Genomic DNA, 21,552 nt, shown 5'->3' on the forward strand with positions numbered 1-21,552 from the left:
GGCGGGATATGATGTGGGGAGATGGTACCTTCCCAGAGAAGTCATGACAGGGGCAGGGAAGATAAAGGGAAAAGCAGATATGTGGCAGGGAAAGGATATGAATAACCCATCCTGGCCTGAACCAGGAGCATCTGTCATAAGAGCAACACTAAAATCTGCTATTCAATGGCCCTCTGCTTTGTGCTTGGCACTGTAATATTTTATATCCATTACCTCATTTTAATTGTTTTGAAAACCTGCAAAGTACACGTTATTAGCCCCATTTGGTAGAGGAGGAAACTGAGTTGCAGACAGGTTAGGTGCGTTGTCTAAGGTCACTCGACTGCTGAAAAACAGAGCCAAGATTAGACCCAGGTCTGCCGGCCTCCTGGCTCCTGCAGCTCCTAGCAGCCACACTCAGAGCTACAGGAGCCATAGTGTAGCTTCTGACCTTGAGCTTCTCTGCTCTGACCCCCACTTCAGGCTCCAGAAGTGTCAGCTTGGGGTCCATGATGTGGAGGTGCTTATAGCCCAGCTGCAGGAGGGCCCACAACTGGATGAAGTGGAGTGAGTATCATGGGGAGCACTGGGGCAGGAGGCGGAAGGGGAGGGCAGGGCAGCGTAGGCAAGGCCTTTTGGGTGGATGGTGTGGGGAAGGGCATGCTCTTCATTAAGAATTTGGGGGAATCAGATCATCAGGACGGCCACTGTTATTTAGCACCTGTCAGGTACCAGGCACTTTAACATACATCCTCTCATTTAATCCTTATATCTCTATGATGTAAGTACTGCTACTGTGGGCATTTTATAGTGGAGGAAATTTAGCCACAGAAAGGTAAATTTGCTCACGGTCACAAAGCTAGGAAGACTCCAGGCCAGGGTTCAGGCTTAGTCTGACTCCTGTCCTTATCCTCCCAGAGGTCTGCAAAGCAGAAAGCTCATGACACTTAGGTCTTATCTTCTAAGCCACAACCCTCAGGGTCCCTCACCCTGTCTTCCTCCCAGAGTAGCATGAGATGACCTTTTTGGGACTGGAGAAAATTGTCAGGATGTCCAGCTCCCAGGTGATGCCTTTGAGAGTGTGGTTTGGGGAAAACGAGGTCTTGTCACATCACCAGGAAGGGACCCCTGCCAGGATCATCCCAGAAAGTCAAATGGGCTTGAAGTTGGGTTGGGGCAAGTTGGATGGGGTGAAGGCAGCCTTGATGACCAAAGTTTCAACCTTGATGTTGTCCCATTGCAAGAACCAAGACAGGATTAAAAGCTGGTTTTTACCAAACTCACATACTTCCACCCAGCTTCCACCAGCTTCCAGCCAGCCACCATCAGGCCTGTCCCTCCCCCAGTGTCCTCACCTGCAGGTGGGCCTCATCACCCACCTGGTTACACAGATCAGACAACCTCTTAGCCCCTGTCCTCCTCCTATAGCCAGTCTATCCTGAGTTGTCCTTCCCCCTATATAGTTCCCTTGGGGCATTCTCTTGGGACTTTCCTGGTGGTCCAGTGGTTAAGACTCCACACTTCCACTGGAGGGGGAATGAGTTTGATCCCTGATAGGGGAGCTAAAACCGCACATGATCTGGGACTAAGATCCTACATGTGGCATGACACGACCATTCTCTTTTCTCCATCCTCTTCATCCACCTGCCTAATCCAAACCACTCTCACCTTCCACTTGCATGCCTCCTCACTAGGTTCCCTGCTTCCATCCTGGCCACCTCCACCTGGCAGTAAACTGCCTTTTATTGCTGCCTGCCCCTTCCGCTTGCTCAGGATAAAGCCCAAATCCTTAAATACTGTATGATCTAGAACCAGCCCGCAACCCCACAAGCCCCATCTGACCCCACTTTCCCACTCAATCTTATTTACTTATTTCTTTGTTTAATTTATTTACTGTTTTGTGGCTGTGCTGGGTCTTCCTTGCTGCACTTTTCTAGGATTTTCTAGTTGCAGCTGTTTTTTCAACTAGGCTCTTCTCGAGTTGCAGCGGGGGGGGGGGGGGGACGGGGGGGGGGACTCCTCTCCAGTCGCAGTGCACGGGCTTCTCACGTTGCAGCTCCAGGCACGCAGGCTTCAGTAGTTTCAGTTCCCAGGCTCTAGAGCACAGACTCAGTAGCTGTGGCACCCGGGCTTAGTTGCTCCGCAGCTTGTGGGATCTTCCCGGACCAGGGATCAAACCCATGCCTCCTGCATTGGCAGGTGGATCCTTTACAACTGAGCCACCAGGGAAGCCCCCACTCAATCTTTAGCCTAGACATACTGGCTCTTTTTCAGGCCCTTGAATGTGCTATGCCTCAGGGTCTTTGATTGTGCTCTCCCTGCTACCAGGACCCCCTTCCCCCACCTCTCTCCCACCCCTTACCTGTTGAACTCCTCGTTTTTCTAGCAAATAGCTCAAACATCAGGGAAGTCTTCTCTTTTACCCAAATTAAATCAGATCCCCCTAAAAGCATGGAGCTCATCACAAGAAGTAATTGTGTAGGTTGTGGCATAAGGAAACAGTCGATGGTGGGGCCTTGAAGTCAGGCTGCCCAAGTTCAAATCCCAGGTCCAACTTTGATCAAATATTTCAACCACTCTGGAAGTCAGTTTACTCATCAGTAAAGTGAGGACAATAATAGTGCCTACTTCATAAGGTTGTTATGAGGATTAAATATCCAAACATTGTGAAAGCACCTAGGACAGTTTCAGGCATATGGTACACAATCTTTCAATGTTCTTTATAACTGAGTCTCATTTATTGGAGTGATGCTTTGACTAAAGTCATTGAGGGACTGTGTGAATGCTGAGGGTGGAGGGGGCACCCCACCCAAGCTTCACAGGACATCAGACCCCTCTGTCTCAGCCTCTCAGGGAACCAGCTCAAAGATGAAGGCTGTCAACTGATGGCAGAGGCTACTCCCCAACTGCACATCACGAAGAAGCTGGAGTGAGTTGCCTGCTGCACTGTCGGGTACCAGGGAGGGTGTAGCAGAGCCCCAGCTGGTCCCTGCCACCCCCGATCCCCGTGCCCACAGTCGCCAGAAATGATGCCACTCCATGACCTCCCATGCTTTCTCCCAACTCCAGTGTGGCTGGAGTCGTTCAGCCACGTCCTGCCCTTGCCTCTGGCATGCGCCACCTGGGTCCCGTTATGAAAACCCCTTGTACACGTAGAGCGTGTTCAGTGTACACCAGTAGCTTGTGTTCCAGTTTGCCCTGACAGCCGCCCCGTGGTGGTGGTGGGGGGGGGGGGGGTGCAGTGTTTTATTGGCGCAGCTTTAGGGTATTGGGTGGATGGGTGCTGGTGTGTTGTGTTGGGATGTCGGAATGGAAAGTAGTATGTTAGGTGGGGATATGGTTTGGAGGTGAAAGGATGTGTTGTGGTGGTGGTGGTATGAAAAGAAAGGGTAGTGGGCTATTGGGTGTGCTGTGGTGATGCATGGTGTGGGGCAGGGTGCTGTTTGAGGGGGATGTGTTGGGTTCTTAGCATCAAGTGTGAGTTATGTGGGGAGGAGGGTGTTGAAGTTAACAGTGATTTGGATTCTTAGCCTTGGATTTAGACCCTGGCTCTGGCACTCAGTAGCTCTGTGATCCTGGGAAAGTAACGTAGTGTTTCTTGGCCTCAGTTTCCCCCATTGACAAAAATGGGATTAAAATGGTGGTTATCTTTCAGAGCAGAAAACTGAGGATCAGAAAGGCAAAAACAGTAAGTCAGTGCTTATTGCTCCAGCTGGAGAACTTTATTCTCTGTGTGGGGCAGGGGGTCACATGCCTCTTGGCTCATCCACCTGGGCCAGAAGCCTTTGAGACCCCTTGGTTAGGGACCCAGGACATTCCAAGAGTGACAGCTGCTGAGCCAGGAGAAGCTGGAGCTGTCTGGGGCCGGGGACTCCAACCACCTGCTGATGGTTGCCTCCCTCCTCCCGTCCACAGCCTCAGTGACAATGGGCTTTCTGTGGCCGGGGTGCTGAGTGTGCTGAGTGTGGTGAGCACGTGCCAAACCCTGGCAGAGCTACATATCAGGTAGGAACTCCCAGTGGGCCACCGTCACCCACTGCCACCCACAGCGTGGAGTGCCCAGGCTCTCCCGTCATCCCTCTCCAAATGCTCTACATTCTTTCTGGCCGTGGGCCTTTGGGTCCTATAGAAGAAACTGCTGCTGCCCGCCCAGACCCGCTTTACAGCTGGGCTCCCTTTCCCAGCTACTAAAGGTGTTGGCCGCTCACAGTTTATACCTCTTCTGGAGAACTGACCCAGGTGGATAAGATCCAGTGATGCCTGGGAGGGTACACCTCCACCCTATCCCCCCAACCAGGAATAGCCAATGACGGAGGCAGAGGTGTAACTTACCAGCCCCCTTGCCTCAGGTGGGGCATGCATCTTTTAGTGAGACGCATGCACCCCAAGGGATCTGGCCAAGGATCTGCCCTGTTATGCTTCCCTCTGTCCCTTATTGATTTCTCCTGAGATCAGACCCTCAGTACATCATGTACGTGGTGACCAAGGGACTCTGCTTCTAAGGGGGCCTGACCTTAGACGGGGCCCGACCTTATTTCTGTAAGACTCTGTGTTCAATCTGGGCAGCTGAGGACAGATGTTAATAAATGTCAACATGGTCCCCACCCATAGGGGCTCTCAACTTAGTTGGGAGGCCCTGCTTTAAACACTCCTCAAAGGAGGAAAGGGAGACCAAGTTCACCTGAGAGGTGGATTAGGGGACCTTGGTTCGCTGTATATAATAATTGAGCAAAGGCCCCTGTGGTGTTGCAAATGTCACTCCATTCACTTCTAGGAATTTATAATGAAGAGGTAACCATGATCGTGCAAACACTTAGTCCTGCAGGGGTGTTCGTCTGTGTCTTGGTTGTAATAGGAAAAACTGAAAATAACTTAAATCTTTAACAATAGAATATTAGTGCTATTAGTTAAATAGACTAAATTGGCTCCAGAGAGAACTCGAGGGAACCATGATACAGCTGCAGCTTTAATGCAGAGGGAAGACTGTGGCCTATTAAGTAAACATAAAAATTTTAACTCATTGTTTATATAATAAAGCTTTTCAATCACACTGAAAGGGAGTATAGTATAATGAACTCCCCAGCTCCCACCAATAACTGTCAACATCATGTAACCCTTGCTTCATCTGTCCTTTGAAATATTAATTTTTAAAGAGAAGCTGTAAATGTATCCATTGTTTAAGAAATAAAAAGAAAATTCTGTGGAAAATGGAGACTGTCTATTAGTGCGATGGTAAGAGCCAACTAATAAAATTCAGAGGTTTGATAATGTAAAAAAAGAAAAAGAAAGACTGTTAACTGCATTAAGAAGAGAAAAGACTTGAAGGGCCCACTCCACATGTTATCAATACCATCAGTGGTAATTGATATGTGGAAGAGATTGTGGGTGATTTTTCTTTATTTTCTTTTTACTGTACTATGTTTTCTAAGTTCTCTAGAAGGAAGAAGTATGACTTTTGTAATTGGAAATATATTGGGTTGTCCCAAAAGTTCATTCAGGTTTTTCCATTCATGCATGTTTTTCCATTACATGGAAAAACCCGAATGAACTTTTGGGACAACCTAGTGAACTCCAGGAGTTGGTGATGGACAGGGAGGCCTGGCGTGCTGCGATTCATGGGGTTGCAAAGAGTCGGACACGACTGAGCAACTGAACTGAACTGAACTGAGTGTCTATAACTGGAGAAGGCAATGGCACCCCACTCCAGTACTCTTGCCTGGAAAATCCCATGGATGGAGGAGCCTGGTAGGCTGCAGTCCATGAGGTCGCTAAGAGTCGGATATGATTGAGCGACTTCACTTTCACTTTTCACTTTCATGCATTGGAGAAGGAAATGGCAACCCACTCCAGTGTTCTTGCCTGGAGAATCCCAGGGACGGGGGAGCCTGGTGGGCTGCCGTCTATGGGGTCGCACAGAGTTGGACACGACTGAAGTGACTTAGCAGCAGCAGCAGCAGTGTCTATAACATTCAGTTGGGAAGGCGAGGTTAGGGCTGCACTGACTGTCAGTCACAGCCTCCTGTGGACTCCCAGTGCGCGTCCAGGCCCGGCAGTGGCCTCCCCATGTGGCGCCGAGCACCCACAGCCTCCAGGCACAGAGGAGCAGGAAGAAGGAAGAGAGGTTTCAGCCTGAGGCAGAGAGAAAGCAGAGCTGAAGTTTGATTTCAGAGAAAGAAAAGACTTACCAGGAAATGAGGGTCCATACCTTTGTGAAATTTCTGCAGTAGAAAGACTCTAGGCCCCCAGGAATGTTAGGGCAAATCAGAGGAAGTGCTGCAGCTAGAGGCAGGGGGGTGACCCCTTAGAGGCCCAGCTGAAAAAATGACTTCAGGGAGCCCCATAAACCTCCTGCCTCCTCCCTCCCCTCTTTTCTTTGCAGCCTGCTGCACAAAACTGTGGTCTTCACGTTTGCCCCAGAGCTGGAGGAGCAGGAGGGGATCCAGAAGAGGTAGGGCCCTGACGTCATCCTGGCCCAGCCCTCAGCCCGGACCATCCTCTCCTTGAGCTCCACAGCTGGACTGTGCAACTCAGCGGCGGCGGGTGGGGATGACAAATTCACGAAGGTGCAGGAAGTCAGCAGGCTCGGCTGGGATGCTGCCCAAAAGGGGAGGCTCAAAGGATGAACCACCTCCCCCCTTTCCCAAAGTGGAACCTGAAGAGAGCCCTAGGGTGCCAGATGCAGCCTGGGACAGGGATGGAGTAGCCAGAGAGCTCCTCCTGGGAGACTGAGGCCCTGCAGCCTAAACCCAGAGGACCCCCTAGTCTGCAGCTCTGATTTTGGTCAGAACTTCAGGCTCCCTTTGGTGCAAGGACCATTTAGAGGCTGTTTGCCTCCTCCAGGGTTCCTTCCTGGGTTTGCTCACCCCAGCACACAGGCAGAGACTCAGCTCAGTGCTCGACTACAGTCTTCTGTAGGATCTGACCTTTTGAAGGCTTGCTTGCCACTGAGGCAGACATCTGGAGGCACAGACGGTGATGAGATCAAAGATACTAAGAGCCAAGGTTAACTGAGAGGCAGCAAACTACGGCAATTCACTTATATTCTCCCAGTGCCAGGCTGAGGGATTTGTCCCAGGCCACCCAGCCAGGAAGTCAAGAGGACCTGTTGAAACCAAGATCTGACTGTCCCCAGGCCTCATATAGGGACTGAATGGTGGGGAGTGGCACTAAGTTTGGAGTTTGAGACAGTGGGTAAGGCGTTTGCTGAGACTGGCCTTGGGATGTGTCCCTCCAGGGCTACGTTTCCTGACAGCCTGACGTTCCAGATGCCCTCTGAGCCGTCTCTGTGCTCCCCGAGGATCAGGTACCACCGTGATGGCCTGTAGGCTCCTCCGTGCCTCCAGCCTCCTCCCTTCCTGGGTGCAGAGTCTGTCCCTGGGCCCCAGCCCCAGGTGCTCCCAGAGGACATGACCTGCTGTCGAGGCCTGGTTTTCCTGCCTGTCACCTCCCTTGCCCAGCCCACCCCACATGGGGCTCACAGGGCAGCCCTCAGTCACTTCCCTGCCCAAGGTCCCCACCCCTGTTAGCCCCCCAGACCTCCAGTAGCTGAGGACTTATGGGGACTCTGGATGCAGAGAATGGGTAGCACATAGCCCCTTCTTTCCTGATCCAGGGGCCTAGACCTTGGGGCTCAGCTCAGCCCCACAGAGCTCCCATCACAACTCTTCCAGCCTTCTCTCTGAGTCTGTGTCCATCCGAATTTCCCACTCTGGCTGTCAGTCTCTCTCTCCACCTCTCTCTCTCTCTCCTCTCCTTCTCTTATCTCTGTGTCTTCCCTGGTGGCTCAGGGGTAAAGAATCCACCTGCCAATGCAGGAGACCTAGGTTCAATCCCTGGGTTGGGAGGATCCCCTGGAGGAGGGCATGGCAACCCACTCCAGTATTCTTGCCTGGAGAAACCCATGGACAGAGGAGCCTGGAGGGCTACAGTCCACGGGGTCGCCGAGAGTCAGACATGAAGCGGCTAAGCACGCCTGCTGACTCTGACTCTTATGTGCCCGTGTGACATCCTGTGTGTGCCATGTGTCGGTCCCTCTTGGTCTGTCTGGGTGCCAGACACACCCTTCCGCCAGCCCCTCCGCCTGTGTATCTGGGGGCGGCAGGCCGCTCTGGCCCCTCTGCTGAGCGGTGCAGGCGCTGCAGGGCTGTGGTTCTGCCCTTCTCAGGCTGACGCACTGTGCTCTGCAAGCCCAGCGCCTGGAGCTGCTCTGCAAAGCGCTGGGAGGAAGTTGCCACCTCGGTCACCTTGAGTAAGTGGTTGTGGCTGGCGGGCGGGTGGGTGGGGCCATCAGTTGGTAGGTATTAGTGTGGCGCATTTTGTATTGTTTCTTAAGATTTAGATCATGTGTTCATTCCCAGCTGCATCCCCTTAGAGAACCTGGTCAAAGTCGTGACTCATCCCCCTAGAACATAGCCCCCCCACCGCCGACATTTGACACTCTGTAGCCCAACTCTGATCCCTCAGGGGTCACAAACCTGAGGATGAGAACCCCTGGGGTTGGAGGGACCCCACCTGACCCAGTGCTGGGGCTGAGATCCAGCCTGGCAGCCCAGGACTGTATCCCAGTTCCTGGAGACACTGAGTGGCTGAGAAGAAGGGATGGAGACTTGAAATTTTGCTATCTCCACCCCTGCCACCCTCCACTGACTTGTCATCCCCGTTGCCCCTCCCAGCTTATCAGGCAATGCTCTGGGGGATGAAGGTGTGGCCCTGCTGGCTCAGCTGCTCCCAGGACTGGGGTCTCTGCAGTCCTTGAAGTGAGTAGCCCTCTGGGCAAAGCCTCTGGGATGGGATCTCATCAAGATGAGGGTGTGTGGGGGGGGAGGGGGGCAGAGGGGATGGTGATGAAGGGGTGGGGGCATATTCTGTGTCCCATCTCATTCCCACCTAGGATTATCAAAAGGATCAAATCAGACAGGTGGTCCTATTCAGGACAGTGTAGCTACTACTGTGATTCTCGCTAAAAGAGAAACTAGATTCTATGACTCTGCAACCCAGCTTTTGAGTTGAGGTTTCACTTCTCAAACCTGGCTCCTTGTCTCTGTGCATGCTCTCAGGAAGGCCCAGGCAGGAAGGTCTGGGGTTTTGCCTGATTAACGTAACAGCTGGCAGCCATTCTGGCCCTGGGGTGTGGGAAGGGGCTGTTTGATGGGGCCCTGGCCGGGTTGGCAGGGATGGTTTGAACTAAAGAAGACACCCAAAGCAGTGTGACTGGACACTTGAGAGCCCTGCGCACCTGCCAAGAGAGGGAAGAAGTTCACCACTGGAGGGGGGCCCTGGAAGAAGGCCAGGAACCCCCAGAGTTTGCCTGCAGCCAACCAGAGTTTCTAGGCCCTTAAAGGTCCCTGTTCCAGGCTCACATGCCCCCTCCTCCTCGCTGGCTCTTCGAGGAGAGCCTTCCTGGCCGCAGGAACCTGGTTACAGGTCCTAGGTTCCCAGTGTCCCTGGACAAATTACATCACCTCTCTGAGCTCCTGGTTCTAGTCAGTTCACACGGAAACACAGAAGGGGGTGGCTGTGGCTTGGGCTATAACCCGTGCTGTGGCTTGAGAGTACTGCCCACTCCAACCGCCTTTCACTGGGAGGCTGGTTGCTTCTGTTCCTGTTCACAGCCTCCAGAGGGTGGGGAGGAAGACCTCACTGATGCAGGAAAATGTTATGCAGATGTGAAGTGAAGTGAAAATTGCTCAGTTGTGTCTGACTCTTTATGACCCCCATGGACTATACAGTTCATGGATTTCTCTAGGCCAGAATACTGGAGTGGGTAGCCTTTCCTTCTCCAGGGGATCTTCCCAACCCAGGGATCAAACCCAGGTCTCCTGCATTGCAGGAGGATTCTTTACCAGCTGAGCCACAGGGGAAGCCCAGGAATACTGGACTGGGTAGCCTATCCCTTCTCCTGGGATCTTTTCCCTCCTGAAAAGATCCTGACCCAGGAATCAAAACGGGGTCTCCTGCACTGCAGGCAAATTCTTTACCAGCTGAGCTATCAAGGAGCCTTCCAGAATATCCTCCTGTGACCTTGTCAATACTGGGAATGCCTGGTATGGCTTCCTGGTGTGGGTGAGGGTCTGCACCCACTTGCCAGTCTCCCAGTGCCTGAGGAGTGCTTTGTTAAGTGGCAAATATTAAAACACTAGGATGGATTGACAGGCCATGAAAGAGGAAAAGCTCTGTTCTGCTTTTTCAACAAGGGGCCTCACATTTTCACTTTGTACTGGGCACTGCCCCTCCTGGATCAGGTGGGGAAACTGAGGCACAAGTCACCCCAGATTCATTATAGATAGAGGGAACCACTGAGTTCTAATCTCAGCTCTGTCACCAACTTGTCTCTTAATCTTGGGCAAGACCTTGCTGCTCTCTGGGCCTCAGTTTCCCCGTCTGTACAATGGGGAGTTAGCAGAGACACTCTGAGTAACTCTGGGGTTCCGAGTGTTCCATTGTCTGGTACAGGGAGGGGCAGCCCTCCCCAGCCCTGTGCTCTAACCACAAAGAGGGTGTTACTGAGTCCTGAGTGACCTCGTCCGCAACATCCCTCTGATTCTCCAGCCTCAGTGAGAACCGTTTGTCCCTGGAGGGCGTGCTCAGTTTGACCCAGTGCTTCTCTACTCTGCCGTGGCTTCTGCATTTGGAATTCAGGTGAGAGTGCCCCGAGACCCTGCCCTGTCCCTCGTCTGCCCCATTCGTGATGGCGCATCCTCAGGGCTCTGGTGTGATACCAGGCCCAGGGAACAACTGGTATGTGTCTGTGGAATGACTGAATAGATGAATGAGTGAAATATAGCTCCAGGAATGCTCAAATTTCTCGAAATTCACCGTGGGACACAATCCATATACTGTCCCATACTTACTCTCTGGACTGCCCCAGGAGACTTTTCAGGAAACTGAGAGCTCTCTGGTAGCCATTGAATTTTCAGGGACCCGCCTGAATGGTGGGGTCTTTGGAGCTGATGAGAGTGTAGAAGGGAAGGCACCATTAAAAAGAATGAGATAATGCCACTGGCAGCAACGTGGATGGACCTAGAGACTGTCATACTGAGTGAAGTAAATCAGACAGAGAAGGAGAAATATCATCAGTCATCCCTTATATGTGGAGTCTAAAGAGAAATGTACAAATGAACCTACAAAGCAGAAACAGACTCACAGAGAACAAACTCATGGTTGCCGGTGGGAAGGATCGGGGGAAGGGATAGTTAGGGAGTTTGGGATGGACTGATACACTCTTCTGTATTTAAAATGTATAACCAGCAAAGCCTTACTGTATAGCACAGGGAACTCTGCTCAATGTTATGTGGCAGCCTGGATGGGGGGGAAGTTTGGGGGAAAATGGATACATGTATATGTATGCCTGAGTCCCTTCCCTATTCACCTGAAGCTATCACAACATTGTTAATTGGCTATGGCCCAATACAAAACTTAAAGTTTAAAAAAAAAAAAAGAAGAAGGGAAGGCACCCAGCCAAGCAGCCCTGGGCCAGGCAAAGCAGACGTTCCATGGTTTCTGATAAAGTCTGCCCATTCCTCCCCTCCCCGTTCCGAGAGTAAGTGGCGCAGTAGCAGAAAGACCAGGTTCAGAAGTCCAGGCTCACTGCTCACTGGCTGTGTTGCTCTGAGCAGACCACTAGGGCTCTCTATACCTCAGCTTCCTCCTCTGCGAAGTGTGAGAATACTTCATTACCTCACGATTTTATTGTGAGCATCAAAGATCATGTCAGTGGTGTGCTTTGTATGCAGTATGCTTATTATCCTGTTTGCTGAGAAAACGGGCCACCATTAATTAAGCCAGTGTGTCTGGTCTCTTGCCTTGCCACTGCCCGGGAGGGGAGCCCTTGGCCCTTTCTTACGCTACTGCTTTCTCTCTGTCTACAGCTCTGCGAGCCAACACGTCATCCTGAGAGGGGACAAAAGAGGCAGGTAAGGAGGAAGCTCTGAGGTTTGGACAGGGTATGGTCCCCTCTCTCTCTGGTCCCCACTTTCTATAGGTACCCCCACACCCAGGCCCATACTGACCGTTAGCTATAGACTAACCCACCCATATCTGACAGGCTGGAATGGATCACTTCTGTAGCCCTCTTCCCCATATTAATGTGCAGTAGTCAGCTGCCTTAAATCTCTTCTCAAAAGGCGTGCACGTGGGAGGGAGGGTGGAGCCGACGGGTGATGCCACCACAAAACAGGTGCTGGCAGATTGCGGCTGTGTGGGAGGGTGGCGGGGAGCAGCCCCGTCTCTGCCTCCGGAGACCTTTGTAGAATTGTGCAGACTCCTGCCTTCCTGTGAATCACTGCCCTTCCACACGCTGAGAATCGCCTTTGAGAAACCAAGAACCGTTGGTGCTCTGAAAAAGTTTCCATGCCTTTGCCGTAAACAAGTTGCTTCTGTGCCAGGGCTCCGGGCTGCCCCCTAGTGGAGGCCGGCCACCTGGTCTCACCTTGGCCGGTACAAGGGCGCCTCAGGTGGGGCCAGCTGGGCAGAGTGCATGTCCAGACAATGCCTTAGAGAAAAGCCTCGCGGTATCAAGTGGGCTACCTGAAGCCGGGGTGGTCTTGTTTGCCGAGCTAGGGTCTCCATTTCTAGGGACTCTCTGGGTTCTTGAAACCAGAAGGATCAAGGCACAGAGAGAGGAAGTCATGTGAATGCTACCCACAGTGATGTTCAGAAAGAGGAGGGCTCTTGTCCTCGCATCCCCCGACCTGGTCAGGTGCTGCCCACGTGGGCAGGTATAAGCTGTGGGCGTCCTTGCTCTGACTTCCCTTCCCTGGGCCTCAGTTGCCCCATCCGTCCAGGGAAGGACTTGACTGTGACAAGAGCTCCTTCCGGCCCTAATGAGTCGAGTCTTCCAGTGCGGATGCTTCGAATTTTCCTCTCAAGATGGTTTCCCCGCTTGCAGGGATCTGTTGGCTCCTGGATCTTTGCCAGAGTTCCGAGCTGGAGCCCGGTTGGGATTTGGTCAGCGCCACGTCCCCAGGAGCTTCTGGTACCGTCTTACCGCTTCTTGTTTGGGGGTAACCACAATGGGGTGAGGGAGTGGAGAGTCTGGGAGGGCTGCTGATGGGGCTGCAGGATCCAACATTCCCATTGTGGAGGAGTCACGTTATTTTCTCAGAAGACTTCCCAGCCCTACCGTGAGGGGCTGTGAGACCCTGGCTGGGCCCCTCCTGTCTCTGGGGCTTGATTTCCTCACCTAAGAAGAGAGACACCGTAGCTCATAGCTGGTGCCTGAACAGGGTTATCAGGGAGCGGGGAGGGGCAGGAACCAGGCAGGGTGGGAACACCTCATGGGCAGGGGGCAGTGGTGGGGAGTGAAGGCTTGGCTCCTGGGGAGCGTTTCTGGGTGGCTGGAGCTTATATGGGGAGAGTGGAGGTGAGTGGAGACATGGGAGAGGCGTTTTACTTTTAGTGTAAGGATACTAGGGAGCCACAGAGGGTTTTCAGCACAGGAGAGGGTGGTCAGTTTTATACTCTTACAGATAAGATGCCAGCAGGGTGGAGAGTTGCAGGAGGCAAGACTGGGAACCCAGGGGATGTTAAAGTAGCCCAGGTGAGTGAAAGTGGTGGCCTGGATGTAGGCAGGAGTCCCAGGAGGACTTGGGACTGGTTCAGAGCTGCTGAGCACTCAGGCAGCCTTGATTGTGACTGTCAGAGTAGGGGGCCTGGGGCCTGTAGGGGGTAGGGTGTTCCGTGTCAGGGGAGGGGCCAGTGGCCTGCAGGTTTAGGGGCTGGACAGGGGCCCTGAGCCCTCCCTGACCTCATCGTGGCTGCTTGCCCCTTTTCAGCCTCAAGGAATGTCAGCTGGAGCCCCTGAGCCTCTCCCACCTCTGCAAGTCTCTGGAGAAGTGCCCAGGGCCCCTGGAAGTCCAGTAAGTACTGAGGACACAGCCCAGGGCCACAACGTGGGCACCTGCCCAGTGACCTGGGTGGGGGTGGCCTGGTTAGAGGCCAGGTGAGTCCTTCCTGGTCCCTTCCTGCCAGACCCCGAAGCCCGACCCCAGGGGAGTTCCTGGAGGCTCACTGCCTCCCAGTGGCCCCAGCTGCAGGCACCTCACCCCTCCCCTTGAGAGAGGCTGTGCTGGGCCTGGGGCTTCATCTCCTGTCTGCTCAACTCAGGGCACCCGTAATCCCCAGTCTGCCCCCATCCCACCCCGGGAGCCCCACCCTGGCTCCCACCCGGGCCTGCCTGTGTGGCTGGAGCCTGTCACTCTGAAGGCCCCTCCTCAGGGGACCCCGTCCACCCCGGATACCAGCTCACCCTAGAATACCTGGGTCTGTGATCAGAGGCTAGGCTTAGAATCAGGAGTCCTGGCTCAGCTTTGTCGTCTGCGAAGTGGTCAGTCAGACTTTTCCTACCCTCATCATCATTGTTGTCATTTTCTTATAATAATTACTATAAAATAAAGGAACCCAAGACAAACCTGCCTCACCTAAATAACTCAGCATCATTGTTTTTCCTGGTGGCCCTCTCCATTTGTGTATACAGTTTTTCCCTGTTTGAAGTCATAGGCCAGCTATGTTCTGCAGTTGCACTTTACATTGCCCCATATCTTCTTTTCCATTTTGTTAGTATTTTTTTTTTTTTCCCCTTGCTTTCTGGCTCCCATTTCAAATGCCCTTCTGGCCCTTGCAATAAACTCATTATCCATTATTATTAACATTATCATTGTTAACAATATCCTTATGTTGACACCAGGAGTGTGTCCTTTCATGCCTCTCTTCTTGTTCAAATACATATGGACACAGAGGACAAGGGGGTGTGATATTGTTAACAGACACGATCTCAACAACCTTTTGTCTATCACAGAACATTGTGGCTTTCCTGAAATATCGAGACATGTGGAACCAATGAATTTTCAAACGAATCATTTATTTTAGAACAGTTGATGACTTGCTTTATAGAAAAGCTGCAAAGCTAGTCCAGAGTTTCCTCACCCACTTACCCCTGCTTGTTAATATCATTTATATCATGGTACATGATGTGTACGTTTCAGCATTCCTTGTGAAATGTAATGGGTAAAGGTTCTGTTGCTTTAAAAAAAAAAAAACAACAACAGTGTGTAAACCCAGCATTGACCCAAGCAGAAGCCATGGCACTATCTGTTGGGGGTCCAGTGGAAAGCCACTGGTGTTTGTGGTCAGACCACCCCTCAATGAAAGCCACTGTTCTGCCTGTGCCCTGAGCCCCAGACCCAGTCCTAGGACAGAGGAGGTATAGCGGAGCCTACAGCCTGGGTCCTGACAGGCTCCTCGCTTCCAACTCCAGAACCACAGGAGGCCCCTGCCACTGTTCCCCACAAGCTGGGTTCCCCGCCAGCCAGAAAAGCACATGTTGGGATGCTCCTGATATCCCCAGTGAGGGGAAAAGGGCAGCCTTCAGGGAACCAAGAACAGGGACAGAGAGAAGAAGGGAAGCAAGAGGGGAGGAGGCAGAAGGAAAACACTGTCCAATGCCTCTGGGGGGGAGGTGGTGGCTCCCGACCCCCAGGGAGGGCTGTATGTAAATCCCAGAGTGCTGGGAGATGCGGTCAGCACAGTCCACCAGCCAGAGCAGAGAGCACAGAGTGGGCATGAGGAGTTCCTCGTAAGTGGGCTGGCTTCTGATGAGTTATCTAGATGAGCAATCAGCTGGTTGGTCTGGTTTTCATGGACAGTTGGAGATCCAAGCCACCTTGCGTCTCTTCTTTGCTGACCCATTAAATACCTGAATTGCCACTGGTCTGTTCACTACTTTGGGTTAAGGCAGCATTCTCTTCTTAACAGGTGTGTTCCACAAGGCCCTCAAAAGAATGATCCTTCTTGTCCATGTCTTTTGGGGAAAAAGATACCTACTATAGCCCCTTAGAAATTCACAAGGCACAAGGGCAGATTAAAAGCTCTGAGAAGTCCTGCAGCCAAGAAAACTAATGTGACTTAACCCGGCATTTTCCAAGCATCTACAACCTTCCTTTTCCTCCAGCCTCAATGATAACTCAAGGACCCAGTATTCAGAGGGGGTGTTTTGGGCAGTCCTGGTATAGAACCCATCTAGGTTTTCCCGATTTCCCCCACCTCAGTCAGATGCTTTGTTTCTCAGATTGTCCTGCGAGGTGCTGAGTGACCAGAGCCTGGAGACCCTGCTGCACCACCTACCGCAGCTCCCCCAGCTAAGCCTGCTGCAGTAAGACTGGTTTCCCCATTTCCCTGTGCAGAGCTGAGGCGCTTGCATTGGAAAGCCATTCCCTTCTGTCCCTCCATCCTTCTCTTGAGCTGTTTCATAATTTTACCTGGCACAACTTGGAGCTTAAGTCTGCTTCCAGCTCTTCCCTAATACTTTATCAACCTCATAGGAGTTATTGGACCCCTCTAAGCCTCAGTTTCCTCATCTGACAAATGGGACTAATAGTCTTCACTCTCCCCCCAGGGTTGGGATTCAGACAAGACAGTTGCTCTAAAAGCACCTTGAAGAATGGAAGGCCTGTGACACCCGGGCCAATGTACCTCTTCCTACCCACAGAAAGGTCATCTGCTCCTCTAAAGAGATTTTACAGTTGTAGGTCATGTATACATCACACACCCGTTTTGAAAGGTCACCAGCTAATTCTGTAAAAGGGGAATTTAAACAGCATCCCCCAAAGTATTTAAAACTCTGTTTTCTAATTTCAGCTCAGACTGCTTAGAATTTAAAAAGGATTTACTTTAAATATTTTTCTAGCAGAGAGCAAAAGCAGCTGTAGCTGAGATGGAAAAATATAGCAGAAAATTAAATTGTACCATTAAGAACATTAAGTACTCCTGCTAAGGATCTCTCAGACACCTGAGACGGCTCTCGTCACACCCAGGATCTTACTTATCCCTGAGTCCTATGGGAGAGGAAGGAGACATCTCAGAGGTGGGCAAGTGTTGGACTGTAGCCTGCCAGGCTCCTCTGTCCATGGAATTCTCCAGGCAAGAATACTAGAGTTGTTACCCATTCCCTTCTCTAGGGGATCTTCCTGACCCAGGGTCTCCTGCATTGTAGGCAGATTCTTTACCATCTGAGCCACAGGGAAGCCCCAAGCGTGGCAGAGCCCATGTCAAAATACAGAACCGACTGTGGCTCCTCCCTGCCAGGAAAGAGGGGATTCCTTGGGACACATAAGTTGCAGGTTAAAATAAATAGGTAGGAAACCCCAGACCAGAGAGGGCCTTCTCTGTGCCCAGGTCACACAGCATCAGTGCCCAACTCTTCGTCTGTCTTTGGAATGAGGTGACCAGCCTGACTCTCGCCAGCGCTTCAGCTTTGTATTACTCAGTCCGTACTGTTTGTACACTGCTCTGAAGCACTGTTTGGGGTGCTGGAGACACAGTGGAGAGGGAAAAAAATGACCAGACCCTTGTCTTCTTGGAGCTTACCTTGTGGTAGAAGGAGAGGTCAATAAGCAGAGTGAAAGCAAATAAGATGAATTCAGACAGTGATAATGTGTTTTTCTAGGTAATATGGTAAAGAGTGATTATTGGAGGTGATTTAGACAATGGTGAGAGTGGTCAGGGAACACCTCTAAGGAGGGACACTGGGGTATGGCCAGAGGGAGGAGAAGGAGCCAGCCTTGTGCAAAGCAGGGAACAGCATGCCAAGGAGATGGAACAGCATGCATGAGGCCCTGAGGCAGGGTGGAGCTTTGTGTGTTCAAGGAACAGGCAGAAGGCCAGTGTGGCCAGAGCACAGTGGCCTGCAGAGTTGTAGGAGAGAAGGTAGAGAAATGATCCTGGGCCCGGTCACACAGGGCCTGGTAGCCATGGGGAGGAGTTTGGGATTTTGCCCAAGGAGACCTGGAAAGGAGAGGAATGATGTGTGTTTTCAAAAGCTTAGTCTGGCGGCTGGGTGGAGAAGGGCATCCCGGGACAAGCATGGAAGTCAGAGCACCGAGGAGCTGTGCAGCCAGAATAAGAGACGAGGGGGCTGGGAATGGGAAGAGGAGAGGGAAGTATATAGATTCAGGGTGGACCTCGGAGGTGGAACTGACAAGACACTGATGGAAGATTGATGGAGCGAGGCAAATGGAGGCACCAAGGATGCCTCCAGGGGCAAGGTGGAAGCATGTCACTTTCTCTAAGGCAATACTTCGCAACTGGGGGTGATTTTGCTCCTTAGGGGACATTCAGGATGGAGACGTTTTTGTTGTCGTTGGTGGAGGGGGCGGGAGGTTGTGCTCCTGCTGGCATCTAGGGAGTTGTTCAGCCGCTTGGTCGCATCTGACTCTTCGCAACCCCATGGACTGCCGCATGCCAGGCTTCCCCATCCTTCACTATCTCTGGGAGTTTGCTCAAACTCAGGTCCACTGAGTCAATGATCCCATCCAACCATCTTGTCCTCTGTCATCCCCTTCTCCTCCTACCCTCAATCTTTCCTGGCATCTAGTGAGTAGAGGTCTGGGATGCTGCTAAACTTCCTACTGGACAGCCCCCAATACCAAAGAATTATCTTGGTAGTGCTGACCTTGAGAAACTCTCACGGCTTGCATCTTCCCACTCCCTGTCAGCAAGGGCTCACCTGTTAGTCCTTGGGATAGAAGCAGTATAATAATAACAACACAACAAGCATGGGGTATTGTGTTAGGCCGTGCACAAGCGTAATGTTTCAGTACTCGCAACACCCTAGAGGAAGGTGTGCCATAAGTAGTCCTGTTTTTCAGATGAGGAAACTGAGGCTCAGAGAGGTTAAGTGACTTGTCCAAGGACACAAAGCCTATAAGCAGGACTAGAGCCAAACCTAAGCCCACTTGACCCCAAGCTCCTATTTTTCCCTCTTGAGTCGCTGCCTCCTTCCTTATTGCCTGGCTCACCTGCCAGTGCCCCCATCCTTTGTGTCCAGGTTTCTTGCCCACCAATCTTGCTTGGCTCCAACTTGCTCACATAGGACCCCACCTCTTTCCCTGTCAGACTGAGCCAGACGCAGTTGCCTCCAAGGAGCCCCCTCCTGCTAGCTGACCTCTTCAGCCTGTGCCCACAGGTTCAGAAGGTGGATCTCAGGTGGGCATTGCCCTGGGGCAACCAGAACTCAGCTGGGAGGGTGGTGCTGGAGGCTGTTGGATATGAAGGGTGGGGGTGAGGCAGTGGGACCCAAATCAGAGATTCAGCTGCTCAAGAAGGAGAGCCTGCGCCCTGGGGGCATCCTGAAGCTGTGGTCGAAGGTGGCTGATGAAGGTGCTGTCTGTTCCAGGTCCCTGGGTCATTTGACCCTGCACCTCAGGTCTAGTGAGGAGCAGGAAGACGGGTGCTGTTGGTAAGTCCCCCGGAACTGGGCCCTGGTATGATATGGGATGATCGGGGACAGACAGTTCTCCTGTATGTCCAGAGCAGAGGACAGCCTGAGAGGGCCGGGCACTGTCACAGGCAAATGAGGAGTCCGCAGCAGACTGGATTAGAACTCAAGGACTGCTCTGAGGAAAAGGACTCCACTACCTGCCCCCAGGCTTTAACAGCTCTGGAACTTCTCTGGTAGTCTAGTGGTTAAGACTCTGCACTTCAATTGCAGTGGGGTATGGGTTTGATCAATGGTCAGAGAACTAAGATCAAGCATGCCATGTGGCATGGTTAAAAATAAATAAATAAAATCTTAAAAAAAAAAAATCCCAGCAGGATCTGGCACCTTGGGCAGGTTCCTTAAGCTCTCCAATCCTCAGCTTCCACTGAGAGGAGGGAGCTGGTGATAGCAGATGGTAGATTGCAGGCTGTTGGCAAAGATGATACAAGGCAACATATAAAACACAAGAGGCACTCACAGATATGAAAGCTCCCCTCCCCTGACTCCTGGACCAATGCTTTGTGGTTGTCTCGGTGACAGGGGGCAGGCATTGCACAGGAGGCAGGATAATGGGCTGAGGGGGCAACTTTTAAAGGCACAGATGCCATTTCTAGTGGCTGTCCAATGCCACTGGCTCACCAAGTGACCATGGACCAGACCTTCCTCCTCTGTGTCTCAGCCTTCTCAGCTGTGAAATAACAGTAAACGAAGAGCTGGTATTTGTTGAGCATCTGCAGGACACCATTCTGAGAGCCTCACGCACATTACATCCTAGAAGCCTCTCAGCTGTGGTCACGCAGCAGGTTGGAGTGCAGCTAGGACTGGAACCCAGGCAGTACTGCAGCGCTCCTAGCCCAGGGGCGAGCAAACGCGTCCTGTAAAGTTAGATCATAAGTCTGAAAGCAGCACAGACAATATATAAGCAATGGCGTGTCTGTGTGCCAGTAGAATTGGAGTTGTGAACGCTGAGACTTGAATTCATGTAATGTTTACATATCATGAAATGTTACTCTTGTTTTGACTTTTTCCCTCAACTGTTTGGAAACGGATAGACCATTCTTAGCGTGCTGGTCATATAAAACAGGCTGCCTTAGGTGGTAGTTTTTCCAGTTCCTATCCTAACCCAGCACTATGGAGACTTCTAGAATACCTTCATAATTTCCAAATCTGATTTCCAAAATGTAGGACATAGACCAGGTTGGGATGATTTTTAAGAGGTTAGGCTGATGGTAGAATACTTCAGTTCAGTCGCTCAGTCGTGTCTGACTCTTTGTGACCCCATGGACTGCAGCACGTCAGGCTTCCCTGTCCGTCACCAACTCACAGAGCTTGCTCAAACTGAAGTCCGTCAAGTTGTTGATGCCATCCAACCATCTCATCCCCTGTTGTCCCCTTCTCCTCCTGCCCTCAATCTTTCCCAGCATCAGGGTCTTTTCCAATGAGTCAGTTCTTCATATCAGGTAGCCAAAGTATTGGAGCTTCAGCATCAGTCCTTCCAGTGAATATTCAGAACTGATTTCCTTTAGGATTGACTGGTTTGATCTGCTTGCAGCCCAAGGGACTCTCAAGAGTCTTCTCCACCACAGTTCAAAAGCATCAATTCTTCCCCACTCAGCTTTCCTTATAGTCCAACTCTCACATCCATACATGACTACTGGTTCACTTTCATCAAATTCTTCCATTTTCAAGTCTGTGTTTGATTAAGGCCCTGGTGGCTCAGACAGTGAAGAATCTGCCTGCAATGCAGGAGATTCCTGGGTTAGATCTCTGGGTCAGGAAGATCCCCTGGAGAAGGGAATGGCTACCCACTCCAGTATTCTTGCCTGGAGAATCCCACAGACAGAGGCGCCTGGAGGGCTACAGTCCACGGGGTCAGAAAGAGTCAGACACGACTGAAGCAACAAGCACACACATGGCCAAGAGGAAGTGCCAGTTGCCTCTCAGCGTGTCTGTAGCAACTCTTCACGTCTGCTAAGCTCCCTTTTAAGTAGAAGGAGGGCCCTCAGCAGGTGCCAGTGTCTGGCTTGAATTTAATGATGATATTTTGCCCTCATTCCCTGCATCCTCATCCTCACAGTCTGCTCAGGACAGGAAATGCCAGTTTTCCACTGGAGTAAGTGATACAGGGTTTTCTCTTCTGATAAGTGCATTAAATAAAAAGAATGAGCTGATTTTAAAACAAGAAATAAAAAATAGTAGAATAAGGAATTTGGGACTGAAAAAAAAAAAGGAAAGTAACAATGATAAAAATCTGAGTTACTTATTTTAGGTACTTTATCATTCTAAGTTTATTTTTTAAGTTGCTTGCTGGCCCTAAGCTA

General features: G+C 51.5%; 1 protein-coding gene across 1 annotated transcript in view; it reads left to right on the forward strand.

Moving 5' to 3' along the window:
- NLRC5 (NLR family CARD domain containing 5) overlaps positions 1–21,552 on the forward strand; it is a 58,747-nt gene that overhangs the window by 15,752 nt on the left and 21,443 nt on the right. The window contains exons 13-26 of the mRNA XM_052656528.1: positions 463–546; positions 2,825–2,908; positions 3,895–3,984; positions 6,359–6,427; positions 7,214–7,282; positions 8,144–8,227; positions 8,652–8,735; positions 10,528–10,617; positions 11,847–11,891; positions 12,866–12,952; positions 13,752–13,835; positions 16,043–16,126; positions 18,868–18,957; positions 19,148–19,210. Of these exons, the coding sequence (XP_052512488.1) occupies positions 463–546; positions 2,825–2,908; positions 3,895–3,984; positions 6,359–6,427; positions 7,214–7,282; positions 8,144–8,227; positions 8,652–8,735; positions 10,528–10,617; positions 11,847–11,891; positions 12,866–12,952; positions 13,752–13,835; positions 16,043–16,126; positions 18,868–18,957; positions 19,148–19,210 (1,107 nt within the window). The remainder of the gene's footprint in view (positions 1–462; positions 547–2,824; positions 2,909–3,894; positions 3,985–6,358; positions 6,428–7,213; positions 7,283–8,143; positions 8,228–8,651; positions 8,736–10,527; positions 10,618–11,846; positions 11,892–12,865; positions 12,953–13,751; positions 13,836–16,042; positions 16,127–18,867; positions 18,958–19,147; positions 19,211–21,552) is intronic.

Source organism: Budorcas taxicolor, chromosome 18 (assembly GCF_023091745.1).
Source record: "Budorcas taxicolor isolate Tak-1 chromosome 18, Takin1.1, whole genome shotgun sequence".
Taxonomy (NCBI): Eukaryota; Metazoa; Chordata; class Mammalia; order Artiodactyla; family Bovidae; genus Budorcas; species Budorcas taxicolor.